Genomic DNA, 14,933 nt, shown 5'->3' with positions numbered 1-14,933 from the left:
CCGGCCCCGCACAGCCCCGCCCGGCCCCGCACAGCCCCGCCCGGCCCGCACAGCCCCGCCCGGCCCCCTCGGCCCCGCTCAGCCCCGCCTGGCCCCGCACAGCCCCGCACGGCCCCACACAGCTCCGCGCCCGCGGCGGGGCGGGACGGGAGAGGGGCCGGGCTGTTCCCACGCGGAGCTCCAGGCTCGCCTCTCTGCGGGAGCCGCGTTCGGCTTTGTCTGTCAGGAAAAGGGCTTCAGGCGGAGCGGGCAGGTGCGACCCTGCTCCGTTTGCCTGTCGGGAAAAGGATTCCAGCCGAGCCTGAGTTCCAAGTTTGTTTCTAACTTGATAACTAATGTACCTCTGGTTCCTCTTTAACGCGAGCAAAGTGATAGGATAGCAGAATCCAGTCTGACAAGTAACTGAGTGGTTCCACTAAATTAACTAAACTAACGTGCTTAAAAGACAATCATCTTTCTGTTCACTCAGGCTTCCTCATCTCTGTAGATGTGGTGACTTTATGATATTGGTATGTGTTTTTTGAGTCTTCTGTGACAGAGATGAGTAAGTGTTAGACTGGTTCAAACGGCCGAGCTTTCCAAAGCAGTGATTTTAGTCTCTTCTTGGCTGTGGAGTAGGACCTGTGTTGTTGAGTGCAGCTACGAGCAGGGCTCCTCCACAGAAGGGATGTGCCACAAGCCACAAGTGACAGTGGCACCAGCTGTGCCCAAGGTCTGAATATGGTGGCACAGTCAGGGTGGTGCAAACAGACCCCATTAACAGCCCAGACAGGGCACAGTGGTGAATGAAGTCTGGGTCCCATTTTCTTCCTGTTTGAAGTGATACATAACTTGTAACATATTTTTGGTCAACTTGAGGAGTGATTGGATGCATATATATTCCTTATTCACTCTCATAGCCGTGTTTACCTATAGAACTTGAGTTTTTCACAGTCTAGTATTGTTAATGCAAGAAATTGCCTTCGAGTCAAAATGCCCCAGTAATGCAGCACCAGAGAGAGACAGGAAAGAGAAAACCATAAACCTTGAATGTTTCTAGCAGATACTGTGGAAACCCACTCACATCAAACCACTGACACCAAACACCAGCTAAAGCATCAAGGGCCCAGAGTTTAGGCAATGCAACGATCTAAACTTATTTTGGCCTGGCTAGTTTCATTGTAAAAATATTTACCAAATGGACCTAATTGATTTAAAAGCTGCCAGAATCCTTACAGGCTATAAACCTGTCAGTGTAAATTGTGCTTAGCACCTATGGCTTCCAGTTGGGTGTCTTGGTGGTGTCTCTGGATGGAAGAGCGGCATCATTGGGAATACTGGGGAACATTTGGGGCTCTGTTGAATTCCTTGTTGTTCATCTGAAGGGCTTCTGGTTTGAACGAGCAAAGGGCATAATGGCACGGCAAATCTTTGGCTTTCTGTGTTATCACTGCCACAGGGACATGAGAATGCCAGAATGAGATCAGTTCACCTTCACCAAAGTTTCGTCTCTGAGAAAAGGCAGATTCTTGATACCAGCAAAATACCCCAAACCTTTGGCTCTTGGATTTTGTTTGATTTTTCAGGAAAAGCTCTGACTGTGAGCAATTGGGTCACACATCATGTTTACTTAAAAAACAACCACCTGCCCCCAGACTTTTAAACATGAGACAAGTGTGAAAGCAGTTGGACCAGAGAAAACTCTGTCACTTCAGCCCCTCTGTGACAAGGGGGCTGTGTTTGGTAAAAGGAAACTTTCCTTTCCCTTGGCCTGCTTTTCTTTAAAACTAAGCTGTGAATTGCCCCACACTTTACCTTTTTGTCCATACTTCTGATACCAGAGGTACACAACAGCCTGTCACAGTGTAATTGCAATGACTCTTATTTTACTCCCAACTATAGCAAGACTAAGATTTTACTCCCAACCCAGACAAGATTTGCCTGTTCCTTGACTTACTCTCTAAAGCTGCTTAGAGAGACAGGAGCATTTTATCAAGGAATCGAGGACTTTTTCTTTACTAAGTTGTTCCCAGTTCTGAAAGTGCAATTGAGCATGAAACTGTCTTGAAGGAGTTCCAGTTTTAGAAAGAGCTGATGGAAAAGCAGGATCTGAGCAAAATTACTCTTTCTACAGTGCTGTGGGAACAGGTGGAAATTAGAAGTATATTAAAATGCTGCTTTTTAATATCCACTTAACTGGATATTTTTATTATAAGAGGCTAAAAGGTGCCATGCTCAGATTTTAGCTTGTTTGGCAATTCATTGATGTTTTTAATTGTATTAGGTAGTCGTGGGGTTAGTTAAGAGATATAAACTACATTTATAGAAATAGACTTTAGATTAAGTTATCCATACTTATATTTTATTCCATGGTTCATAGGTGTCTCATAGGACTGAGGATCAGCACAGTTTGCATTTATGTCTGGCATTCCAGGATATCAATAATCTGGTCTCGTTTGTGTGGCAAGTTGTTGGTCAGTGCACAGAGGCAGCCAGAACTGTGGGGCTGTGGAAGATACTCATCTTGCCAGAAAGATCACTTTATTGCAGTAAAAAATATATTTTATTCCTTCCAGACTCTGTCCTACTGTTAAGGAGAAAAGTGAAAATGTAGTGTTAAGTACCTAAAATTTGTTTTCCAAACCTTTCCAACACAGCCATACTGTGATGTTATTGATCCTTTAAAAACTGTTGGCTCTGAAACAGTTGCTTTCATGAGGACCTTCAGCGCAGAGTCACAATAACATTAGTGAACAGTGATGTTCCTGGCGTGTTCTTGAAGTTACAATTCCAGAAATGTTGGGTGTTGTCTTTTTGTTTGCTGGGTCTAGTGTACTGTGAGTGCTCTGTGTGTATGGTGAGACAAAGAAGGGAAAATGAACATCCCAACGTGCCCTGGAGTCCTGCTCCTGCCTCCAGCGTGGCTTCATTTAGTGCTTGCACAGGCAGGATTTCAGGTGTGCATCCAGGAGCGTGGAGGTACTGCTGAGAAACTGTGCCAAAGGCTGGAAAGGTGTTCTATATGCTTAGGGACATGAAGAGCATATTGAGTGGCTACAGGAAAGAGTTTCAGGTGCTTCTAAAGTAAGGAAAATATCTTTGTTAAAACCAGACAAGAACTAGTCTCTGGAACCCTTCTTGCTGTGGAGATGACGGGAAACCAGAGGGGTAAACAAAAGTCCTGACCTGATTGCAACTCGGTTTTTATTCTGAGTGATATTACCTTAGACTGTGCTCTTTGTCTTGGCATAAACTATTTAAAGGGAAGAAATGATGTGTTATGTAGTCTGCAGAGGAAACAGCTGCAGTTCTCAGTAACCAGGTGTTGTATTTGACATCTCTTAGTCATTCAGCATCTGGAACAGTTTAAAGGCTCTCCTGCAGTAATTGGAAAAGAGAAATCTACTGCTTTCAAGTTTATTTATTAGTGCTCATAGGGTAAATATTTCTTTTTTATGAACAAATTTCAAAGTAAATGGAGGGGGAAAATGGGAAATTCACAATAGGATAAGTGGGACCAGAATTTGGCTTGTAGTGCTTCAGTTAGTTTTACTCCTGGCTTTCTGTTTCTCTAGCTGATGATTTTGGCAGAAGTTCCTGTGCAGGCTGTAAGGAGCAGATGTGATCTGAGCCTCTGCTACAAGGTGTTGACTCCTCTTAAGAGTGCGTATCTAAATTACTTCAGAAAAGTGTTTTCTTTCTACAACATAGATGCCACCTTAATTCCTGCTGTAAATTAGATTATAGGTTCTCAGGATAAACACGTATGATTTAGGTTTTTCCTTTTTAGAGCACTTTTTCTCCTGGATATCCCTAAATACTAGAGATTAGTAAGTTTGTGTGTACAGGTGAAGGAATGGAGGTGCAGTGACTGTAAAGAGCAGATGCAAGGAAGGTGGTGAAGGCTTCAGTCTTGGTTTTGAGATGCATTTTGTGTTAGTTCTCATGACATCTAAAACCTAAAATCCCTGGAAAATCAGAATCAGCTTCCTTGGCAAGTTGTACATCTTAGTGCACAGTCCCCCAAAATGCCATGCTGGGCAGGGTGCTGTGTGGAGTAAGGTGACACCAAGAGTGTGGATGTCCCCTGCTCCTTGTTATTCCGAGGTTTTTGGGCACTGCTGAGGATTGACAGCCCTGAGCCTTTGCCTGAGAGGAGCTGTGAGTGAGGAGCTGATGGTTTCAGCTCTGCCATCGAGCAGGGACTGTGTGTCCTGTTCACTGCTTGCTGGGACTCTTCATGCACTTTTAATAAACCATGGCAGATTTTAAGACTCTTTTTTCCTCTTGAGCTCAGCAAGTCTCAAACTCCTTTCACAGTGGTGGAGGTTCAACAGAAAGAGCAGAAGATGTCCCTGTGCTCTGCCTCATGTCCAGCCCTGGTGGTTCGCCCAGTCTCGCTCCTGGGGTCGGAAGATGCAGGTACAGCAAGGCCTTGGAGAAGACATAGACACAGGTCTCCTGCCTGCAGGGTGAGCATGCAGGAAGGTGTGACACACTGCCCACAACCTTTTATTTCCTCACAGATGTGTTTAAAACAGAAGTGTTGCAGTTTGGGTGCAGCCCAGCCTGGTAGGTGTCCAACAGGTATATCCACAGCTCCTGTGATCCGAGGGATGAAGTGGAAGACTGGCTGTTGGGATTTGGGTCCTGAGCTGGTGTAGGTGTGAAAGGAGCACCAAGCTGAATCGTTTCAAGACTTGGATCCTTCTGGGCTTTTATGTGCTTTTCAGATTCCTGTGCAAAATTCAGGAGCTCTCATTGTGTTTGTCTGAAGGAGATTTACCAACCCCATGCCTGAAGGCAGCGGTGGATATGGGCATGGCACACAGGGATCCATGTGTTCTCTTGTTCATGGAATACACCTTGGAATGTTGAAGCTTTTATCCATCAGCAAAGTGTTTCATGACAGTCATATTTTTATTCCATTGGCATTTTAATTTCTGCTGAGATGTTTTTTTGCAGACAGAGGGGAGACTGCTGTTCTTTTCCTTCTGTTCTTCAGCTATCGCAAATAAAGTTCTTTGAGGAGACTCAGCCAGCACCCAGCTGTACAAAAATGAAAGTAGCAAAGGAATCCAGGGCACGGGAGGAGTCTTCAGCCCTTCCTGTTGAAGGTTTTCAATATGGAAACTGAACCTGGCTTATGGGTAACACATACTATTTGTACAGAAGAACAGATGCCCAAAGCTATTGGTGGGCCCAAGCCCCTTTCAGTCCTGGCTGCAGGACTAGGTCAGCAGGCTTGGGGGGGGCGGAGGAGGAGGAGGAGGAGGAGGAGGAGGCAGGGGGATGTCGGGCAGGTCCTGCCGCCGCGGCTGGGGAATTGGGGGAGGGCGTGGGGGAGGCACAGAGGGCTGGGGCTCCAGTTTTCTGTAGGGCTGCTGGTGTTGAGCCCCTCTCCGAGACGTGTCCAAATGGACGTTCCTGGGGCTCTCTGGAGGCGAAGGGGAGCGGCGCAGTCCTGGCTGGGGTTTTGGGCGCCTGTGGAGAGAGGAGGTGGCTGAGGCCCAGCTGCAGGGGGGACACAGGGACTCTGCTGCCCAGCAGGGCCCAGAGCTGGCAAGGCTCAGCAGCACGGGGGAGCTGCTGGCACACCTTGGCCCCGGTGGACACCTGCCCCTCAAGGCCCCAGCGAGCAGGGGGATGGCTCTGGGCAGGGTCCCTGGGCAGGAGCGGGCGCCAGGGCACGTCTGCCTTCCAAGGGCAATCTCGACCCCTCTCCTTCTCCTCCCCCTCCCCACCTTGCTTGGCCTCTGCCCGTCCTCCTGGGACTGCTCTTGGCCAGGCAGGCTCAGTTGGAGCCAGCACTGGCTCCAGTCCCAGCGGGCTCCCCAGGAGAGGCCCAGCAGCTGAGAGGCCAGGACAGCACTGGACAGCAGCAGAACCCTCAGCAGAGTTCTTTGGCCAAGGACTAACTGGTCGCTCCACAGCAGCCAGACTGGGAATGTTCCATGGATACGAGGAGATACTAAAGGAAGCTGTGGGAGGGAAAATCAACTTACTCTTTGCTGTCAATCCACCACCGGATCCCCACATAGCACAAGATCATGGCCAGAGGCACAGTGAACAGTACCACCACTGTGCCCACCATGCAGTGCTTGCGCACGTCCTGGGGGCATAGAAACTTCCTGACGCTCTGGGGTTTTTGGTCCTGTGTTCCTGCCTTGCCAACCACGTCTGCGGGAGCAATTTGGAGCGTTAGCCCATCCTGGGCACCCCTGCTAAGCTGACAGCACGTTGGACACAGCCAGGACGTTCTCTGTTTCCCTCAGTGTGGGTGCCTGGAGGCTCCCAGCCCTGGGGACAGGCTGTCCCACCAAAGCAAACCCAGAAGGCCGGGAGGAGAGCCCGGGGGGAGCGGAGCTGCTTGAGCAGTCGCTCCTTTGAGGGACATGCACACAACCCATCCCTGCAGCAGGCAGTGCCAGCCCCATCCCTCCCTGCCCCGGGACAGCTCCCACAGCCCAAGGGGACGGAGTCAGGCCCTCTCAGGAGACACGTGAGCCCCTGCCCGGGGTGGGAGCCAGGGAGCGCTCCGGCCCTCGGCTGGCGGGAGGGATCCCGCTCTGGGCTGCTCTGGTGCCTTGGGCCTCTCCAGACTCAGGGCCAGCTCCGGGAGCAGCTGCAGCGGGAGGGACCTTGGGGCCAGAGTCCCGTTTCCCAGGGGCTGCAGAACATGCTCCTGATGCCTCCAACCCGTCACGCTTTCAGCTTACCCGGCTTGCCAGTGGCTGGCATTGCCTTCCTTCCTTCAGGGGACTCTGGCAAAGAGTCATTTATTTCTTTTGGAACCACCGCTTTCAGCACAGCCTCTCGGTCCATCTCTGGAGAAAGCAAGAGGGACAGCTGGATCAGATGGAGCTGATCCTCATCAGGGAGGTGGCATCTTCAGGAGGCAATGCTTATAAAAGACATGGGAAAGGTCCAGGGAAACCCCCGGGTTTTTGGGGCTGGGTCGGGGCACTCCCTCCTCCAAACAGCCGCCACACCAGAGCTGCCGGGAGACCAGGCAATTGCAGGGGATCTCCTGGTCTGCAGGGCCCGTGGTGCATTTGGGGCACAGGGTCAGGGGATGCTCAAGGCCTTCCTGCAGAGGCCGGGGAGAAGCTGCAGCCAGGCCAGGCGGGGAAACAGCCCCACAAGGCGGGAAAGCAGCAGCGGGGCAGCGAGGCTGCGATGGATCCCTTCCCGCTGTGCAGCCACTGCCCGTCCACACGTGGATCTAAAGCCCCCGGTTGAGGAGTCTCACGGCTCAGGATGAGGGAAAGGACCCACCTCGCCGTTGTTCCAGTTCACTCAGCATCTTGTCCAGAAGTTCCATTGCCTCCTGGGATTTCTTTTCACCTGGAGGTTGGTTCTTGCCTGTTGGAGGACCTGAATGGGAAGTAGTTGCATTTGACATGAATGGATTAGAGAAAACCGGAGCTGAGCCTGTGAGGTCAGCAGGGACAGACTACTCACCCATGCCATGTGAGCTGGACCAGCGTGGAGCAACCAGCACAGGAGCTGGAAAAGTCCTCCCTGTGGACAGCTCTGTAACTCAACAGCCAGAGACACTTGTGTCAACTCTGGGGCTCTGCACGGGCAGCCCTGAGGCGCAGGAGGGGTGAGGGGATCCCGCAGGGACAGGGCACACACGGGCAGGTCTCTGTCCTGTCCCCTGCAGAGGTGCCCGGCTGGCCCAACTTTGGGCTCTGAGCTGGCAGCTCTCCAAGGGGGAAAAGCCCTGACGTACCCACACGACCTTCCAGAGGCTCAGCCCTGGGCCCCACTCCAGGTTCCTGATCACCATCACCCCCAGGCTCGGCTGCAAAGAAGGGCAGGACAGAAGAGGTCCCGTGACACAGTTCCAGACTCTCCCTCAGGCTGGAGGGGCAGGGAGAGCAACTGGGCAACGGGATCCCTGCGGGGCCCTCATCTCTGCCCTCCCCTCAGGAGCAGGGGCAGAGCTCCCACGGGCCTGCAGTGGCCCCTCGCTGGGACCAAAGGAGCCCCACGCAGAGCTGTCAGGGCACCAGGGACTCCCTGGAGCTGCCCCAGCTCCAAACTCAGCCCCAGCCAGGGCCATGGCTTGGCAGCCGCAGCGGGAGCACCTCCGGCTCCGAGGGGCCGGCAAAGGAGCCGCGCCAGGCACAGCCCCCCGGGCACAGCCCTGGGCCCGGCCCCTTCCCTCTCTGCCCTTCTCTGTGTCTGCACAGCGGCCATGGAGGGAGCAACTGGCATTGCCAGGGAAAGAAGATTAAAAGCTCCCCCTGAGAGGGATCCTGTGGGATCTCTCTTGGGCCTGAGCAAGAACAGGCCAAGATTGTCACAATCCAGCAACCCTGAGAGGGTCTTAAGGAAAATGGCACATGAATGAGCTCTTGCCACATTGACAGGGATTACTTTTTCAAGGAAAGAGTTGTTGAGAACTTACTTCCAGTAGGTCCCAAAATATCCAAACCATAATCTGTCCAATCTGCGGGGGAATCTTCCCCAGCACCCTCATCTAGAAGCAAGCACAGATGGGAACCGTTTCCATTGCATGCAAGGATCCCCTCCTGCCTCAGAGAATTGTGGCACCCTGGGCTGGCTCCTGGCTGCTCTCCACAGTCTTTCCAGGCCCTGTGCAACATCCCTGGGGGAGCGGCTGGAGCAGCCAAGGGCCCCTCGGGGCTCTCTCCCGCACCCAGGAAACCCTGGCTAAAGCCCTGGGGAAAACCATCCCCGACGCTTCCCGGGGAGAAGAGCCCGCTGGCCCGGGAAAGGTGCCCCAGGCCGCCGGCTCACCTGCTCCCCGTGCTGGCACCGGAGCAGCCTGGGCAGCCCTGGCGTGCAGGGCCACTGCCAGGAGGAGGAGGAGGAGGAGGCGGAGAGCAAGGGCCATGGCCCCTGGCCCTCACACCGTCTCGCAGCTGCTGTCGCTGCCACTGTCCTGACACCGCTGCTGCAACCACAATCAAGGTCGGGGCCTGAGTTATGTTGTCCTGGCTGGTGTGGAACCACAGGGCCCTGCTGTGACCTCATGGCCAGGGAGTGGTTGTGTGGGGATGGAGCTCAGGGTGAGGATCTGCCTTCCTGGGGAGGGAGCACGTCCCGGCGGGCAGCTCTGTCCGAGGGCTGCCACACAGTCCCACCCAGGGCTGAGCCTGGGGGATGAAGGGATGAAGGGATCAAGTGGTGAGAAGGTGGATCTTCCTGGTGAGAAGGACTCGGGGGAGCTGGTGGATGAGGGGCTGGACATGCCCTGGCCATATGCTCTCAGTGCCCAGAAAGCCAACCTTACCCTGGGCTGAGTCCAAAGGAGTGTGCCCAGCACCTCGAGGGTGGTGATCCTGCCCCGCTGTTCCTCCCTGGTGAGACCCCACCTGGAGCTCATCCAGCTCTGGGGCCCTCAGCGCAGGGAGGACATGGGCCTACTGGAGCAGGTCGGGAGCAGGCACAAAAATGCTCTGAGTGGTGGAGCCCCTCTGCTCTGGAACCAGGCTGGGAGGGCTGGAGGTGTTCACCTGGAGAAGAGAAGGATCTGGGGAGACCTGATTGCAACTTTTCAGTTCTCAAAGGGGGCTTGTGAGAAAGATGGGGACAGAGTTTTTTAGTGGGGCCTGTTGTGACAGGACCAAGGGGTAATGGTTTTATCCAAAAGATAAAAGATTCAAACTAGATATAAAAACCGTTTTTTATGCTGTGGGTGGTGAAACCCTGGCATTCCTGGAGACATTCAAGCTCAGGCTCTGAGCAACCTGGTCTAGTTGAAGATGTCCCTGCTCACTTCAGGGTGTTGGACTAGGTGGCCTTCAAATGTCCCTTCCAACCCAAACCATTCTATGTTCCTGTGCACCATCAAAGTAGGGCTGTATTAATTCCTGGGGTGGTGATGCTGGCACCTGTATTTCGGCAGTTGTGCCATTAGTGATGGGCTGAGAGAGGCTTGAGGGACCAAACAGTGAGGTCTGCAAACCACAGACAGCGTGTTCAAGGAGAAAAAGGAGAGGAACACATTTCAGATGAATTGGAAAATGCCAGCATTTTGCTGCCCATTCTGTGTTAAGAAGGGAAGGAATGTCCTGAAGATCCCTTCATGGGTGTGCACTATTGGCTGTCCCAGCACTTGTGTCCTGTAAAAGAGGGAAGTTGTTACAGCTTCTCCATATCCTGTTTATAGCTGGGTAAAAACCAAATACTGCACTTCTCCATCTCTGCTTTCTTCCCAATAAAGGCAAATTTTGTCCATTATTGTGTGGAACATATTCAGCTATTCACGTGCAAATTCTCCTTGCCATTCACACAGTGTTGATTTGCTCTAATCTCACTGCAATTAAGACTGATACATTGTGAGGCAAAGTGTTGAGTGATTAATCCTGGTGTCTGTGACTGTAGAGAGATATTCTGTAATTAAATGACATTTGAAGACAGGTGTAGTATACAATACTTCTGGCATGTATATAACTTTGACTAAATATCCAGACATTTCTGTACGTTGTGTAAGAGGCCTGGAGCTTGGTACATCACTTCTTCTGTGAGTACTCACTAGAATAGTAATTGGATCAGTTTGTTAAAATAAATAAGCAGAAGTAATGCATTATTTCTTATGTATGCAGTCTTTCATATTTAGGATATGTTATTGACACAGTACCTAGTTAAGTACAGGTAGGATGGGCATTCAGTGCTAGCAAGATATTATTTGTTCATTCCTAGTTTTTTTTTAAATGGCAGCATGATAATCACCACAGAACTTATTTTGCTAGGAAACAATATTTTAATTTCTCTGCATGATCTCTCAAAGTCCCTCAAAATATTTTATTTTATTTTATTTTATTTTAGGCTTATTCAAACTAGTCCTTGACACAGAGCAAAGATTAAATCTACCTTTTCAAATCAAGGCCATAGTTCCAAGCAGAATTTACCATTTGTGGTGGCAGTTTTGTCTGCTCCGTATGTCAGAATTCCCACTTCACCATCTGTTTTCTCAGTTTCTTTTGAAGTTGAATTAACTGGAGGACAAGAAAGTGCTTTCTGCTTCAGAAGTTGGGCCAAATCCAACTGGTTTTGGAATCTGTTTTTTTGGAAATATTACAGTTCAGAAAACATTAAAAATATCTGAAGCTATTTAAGAAATACGGAAACCAAAAATATAAAGCCCTGCCATGTTCATGATTGCACAAAACCAATTTCTTTTTTCAAAAGAAAATCAAATTGAAAGAGTTCAACTGCCAGAATATAAATGTAAAGAAGGTCAGAATATCAATAGGGTGTCAACAGGATACATGGTCCTTCTCTTTTGAGTGAGACACCTGAAGAGGTGTGTAAAATAAAACATCTTGTACCACAAGACCTTACAGATTTTTCTGTGCATCTGCTTTGCTTTTTGTGAATTTGACATATTGTTGCTACTTAAAAATGAGTATTTATCAAAAACAGTGAAAAAGGCTGATGAACAGAGATGAGTCTCACTGCTTTTTAAATCTCCTGAATTAAACTGTTTCGTTGTCCCTGTCTTCAGATCGTGCCTGGAGGGTGGGAGCACAGGCCATGACATTCTTTTTCCTGTGAGGAGCCCTAAAGGTTCCTCACAAGGGGGTGACAGAATTGGTGGTAGAGTTTTACATGCAGCTCAGAGAAACACAATGTTTGCCCCAGAAATCTTTACATCAGTCGTCACCAAACCTGGTCTCTGGTTTTTTATAGGTGTGATTTATAATAACAGCAATTTGAAAATCAAGGCATTTGATGATGTTTTGAGATGTTTTATTCATTTAATAATGAAATAACTCTAATTCAATACATGCAGACAGATGTGTGATGACTATTTTACACAAATATGATGACATTCATTTATTTTTTTAGGGCTTTAATCTAACGTTGTTACTCATATTGACTACAAGAACTCCACATCATCCAGTCATCTCTGAGGGTCAACTTCTCACCACGGTGACTTTGAGGCTTTCTGCTGCTGAATATTGTCTGCAGATGATCATATTCAACCTACAGCATTTCCTCCCAGATTTATTGATATGTGCAACATCTTCCCTTTATTCTTGGCATTAAATCTTATCGACATCTCCTCCTCCTCCTCCTCCTCCTCCTCCCAGGAATTTCAGTCTTCAAGGTCTGAGCTCTTCAGCTGCTTCACAAACATTGTTTTAATTCACACGGGCATCCATGCAGTGAACAACAAATCAAGGCTGTGCCTGTGAAGCTTGAAGCAATGTACATTTATATCACTAAAAATAATACCAGATGAAGCCAAGCATTTCCCAAATAACTCTACCTGTCCTCAGGGATGTTTGCCAAAGGATCGTAGTAAGAGCTGGGGAGAGAGAAGGTTGTTTGTGTGGCTTTGGAGCACTAAAAGTGATGAACATTAAAAAGTACAGCTTTCTGAGATCTTTGTATTCCTATAAAACAGAGTCGAAATGTTTCATATATGGGACATTAATGAAGAAGTGAATGACAGATTGTGAAAATAGCTGCTTTGGGAACAGAAAGCTAAATAAGAAAAAGTTTACATACTCTACGTCCCCGCTCCCTTTCTATGCAAACATATACAGGCAAGTGCATCCATACCTATCTGTCTGTCTATTTATCTGTTTTTCTAATCTGTGGAAAACTTTCCATGTGTGGTATTTTTTTTGTTCATTTATAAGTTAAGACACATCTATTGAGAGCTGGAAAAAGATACCACCCCTCTTTGATATGACCAGCTTGGCTTTAGAAGCAGAGATGAACTGTGATTTCTTGCTTTCTTGCTAGAAATATGCTGGCTTGTTTAGATTAACTTTCTTTTCATTTTGATTTTTTTCTTCTATGATGGTTGGCAAAAACCTTTCTTCCTTAAGCTATGTGCTGGCAATATTTGAGGTAGAAAATAACATCATACTGCATATTTCAGATACTTCATAGTTCTCTTGTGAAATTTTATTGTCATACCACCTGCCTGAAAACCCCTCAAAACTAAATCAGCAGGTCAACTACGGTGCACAACTTGCTAGAAAGCTGCAGTTCCTGCAGTGAAAGAGAAGGTTTGGGGATGGCTGGGGTAATTTTAAGTGCAGGGGGTTAATTTTCCACTAGAGAGAAGGGAAGCTGCAGGAAGGACTTCATAGTATTCCTGGCTATAAAATCAGAGACAACCTCAGTAACAGCATCTTTAGTGGCTGAGACACTAAATGTGGCCTCAACACAAACTGCTGCTTCTTGACACATTTCCTTCTGCTAGAACTAGCCAGGAAAGGGATTTTAACTCTAGGAAAACTAATGCACATGATTCGTATGCACAATGTCCCATTTAATTTTTACCATACCAATAAAAAGGGAGTTTGCTTTATTGCCTTTCCAGCCAGAGGCTGGAGAAATTCAGCAACTAATCACTAACTCACAGCTAAATCTAATGCTGGCAACATTCCTACAATATTCCTGTTGGGTTTTTTAAACTGTTATACTTCTTTACTGCTGCTGACTGCCAGCATATATGAACTGACCTGAACCTCTTCTTAAGTAGATGCTTCAAGAAGGTTGTACAGTTTTCCCATAGTAACATTAACTGCCATGATTTGATTGCAGTAAAGGTTTTGTAAGCTAATAAAATGTTGATGTCTATCTGTAGGCTCCACAAGAGGGTGAGGGATGTAATTCCTGGGGATCTGCTGCCCTCAGCAGAGATACCACAGTCTTGAGTCGTGGATGTGGAGTTCCCTGAGCTGATTTTCTGAGTTTCTCCTCACTCAGAAACCTCCTTTGCTCTCGTTTTCTTTGATCATTATTCAGTACCAGGAAAAGTTAGTGGAGTGAAATGAGGTGTCCCCAGAGCCTCCTCTTCTCCAGGTGAACCCCCCCAGCTCTCCCAGCCTCGCTCCAGAGCAGAGGACCTTCAGCCCTGGGAGTATCCCTGTGGCCTCCTCTGGACTCGTTCCAACAGCTCCACATCTTCCCTGTGTGGGAGCCCCAGAGCTGCACAGAGGGCTCCAGGTGGAGTCTCACAGGGCAGAGCAGAGGGACTGAATCCCTTCCCTCACCCTGCTGGTCACATTTCTTTTGATGAAGCCTGGGAGAAGCAAAAGGACTTGTAATTATACAGAAGACTTGTAATTTCTTTTTGGGTTCAGCTCTCATTTTCCTTTTTCTCTTTCTTCTCCATAGCCCCCTCATTGTGCTTTGGCTTGTCACCCAGGCTGGGGGTGCTTGTGGGGGGCCACACCAACCGAGCTTGCATGAAAATTGTGCTTTTTTCTCTTGCTGTGCCAAAGCCCTGCTTTGCCTTTGGGCAACCAGAGTGGCACTTATTTCTAACCAAATAAAGTCAGCCTTGCAGACAGAACTGAGCTAAGCTGAGCTTTAAGGAAATGGTGAAGAATTTTAGAACCTCTTCTTGCTAGTTACCAGTGTCCATCCACCTCTTCTGTTTCCTCAGGGAAAACTCGTTGCAACTAAACCCTTTCCTGTTAATACAGACATCAAAGAAGGGGTATCTTGCATATTTCCTGGGAGTCTGAATTGGGGTTTTGGAGTGGGTGGCTCACCTGAGGAGTCTAGCCTTCCTGTGCTTTGTGAACAATTTTGAAATCTTTTCTCCTGTATATATTTTAATACCAAGAGATTTTACCTAGTATGTGGAAATCTGTGTTCCTGTCTTGGAGACACTGAAAGAAATTGAACTCCAAAGTATTTCCTTTTTCAGTCTTGGCCTGTGGATAAAAGGAGTATTACATGAAGTTAGAAAGGAGACAATCTAATGTAATTATTCCTGGTACTTGTGTTTATAAGATCACAGGGCAGAGAAGAAGGGACATAAAAGAGGAGGAGAATGAGACAGCACAAGATCAAACACTGACAAGCTGAAAAAGGGGCAGCAGCTGATGTCTGACACCAGAGAACTGAATGGGAATAAATGAGGGACAGTGATGTTCCATGTGGGAGTAGCAGCTGATGAGTACATTGGATTGACTGTGGAATGAGAGAGGGGGAGAGACTGA

At 48.6% G+C, this 14,933-nt stretch overlaps 1 protein-coding gene across 6 annotated transcripts in view; it reads right to left on the bottom strand.

Moving 5' to 3' along the window:
- Positions 1–1,794: 1,794 nt before the first annotated feature.
- Positions 1,795–14,933, bottom strand: part of LOC113977214 (formin-like protein 5) — a 23,719-nt gene continuing 10,580 nt past the window's right edge. Inside the window, exons 1-7 of one of the 6 annotated variants that reach the window (XM_027703125.1) lie at positions 8,752–8,862; positions 8,399–8,470; positions 7,444–7,515; positions 7,258–7,356; positions 6,699–6,806; positions 5,985–6,159; positions 1,795–5,463 (exon numbers count right to left, since the gene is read on the bottom strand). In XM_027703125.1, coding sequence (XP_027558926.1) covers positions 5,211–5,463; positions 5,985–6,159; positions 6,699–6,806; positions 7,258–7,356; positions 7,444–7,515; positions 8,399–8,470; positions 8,752–8,848 — 876 coding nt within the window. In that variant the 5' untranslated portion in view covers positions 8,849–8,862 and the 3' untranslated portion in view covers positions 1,795–5,210. Of the gene's footprint in view, positions 5,464–5,984; positions 6,160–6,698; positions 6,807–7,257; positions 7,357–7,443; positions 7,516–8,398; positions 8,471–8,751; positions 8,863–14,933 lie in introns of those variants that run through there. The other 5 variants (XM_027703124.1, XM_027703126.1, XM_027703127.1 and 2 more) reach the window with 5 other exon arrangements.

This window comes from Neopelma chrysocephalum, unplaced genomic scaffold, assembly GCF_003984885.1.
Source record: "Neopelma chrysocephalum unplaced genomic scaffold, ASM398488v2 Primary Assembly neopelma1_209, whole genome shotgun sequence".
In the NCBI taxonomy this organism is placed as follows: domain Eukaryota; kingdom Metazoa; phylum Chordata; class Aves; order Passeriformes; family Pipridae; genus Neopelma; species Neopelma chrysocephalum.
Note: the sequence above shows the minus strand (reverse complement) of the source record. Positions and strands in the feature narration are given on the sequence as shown.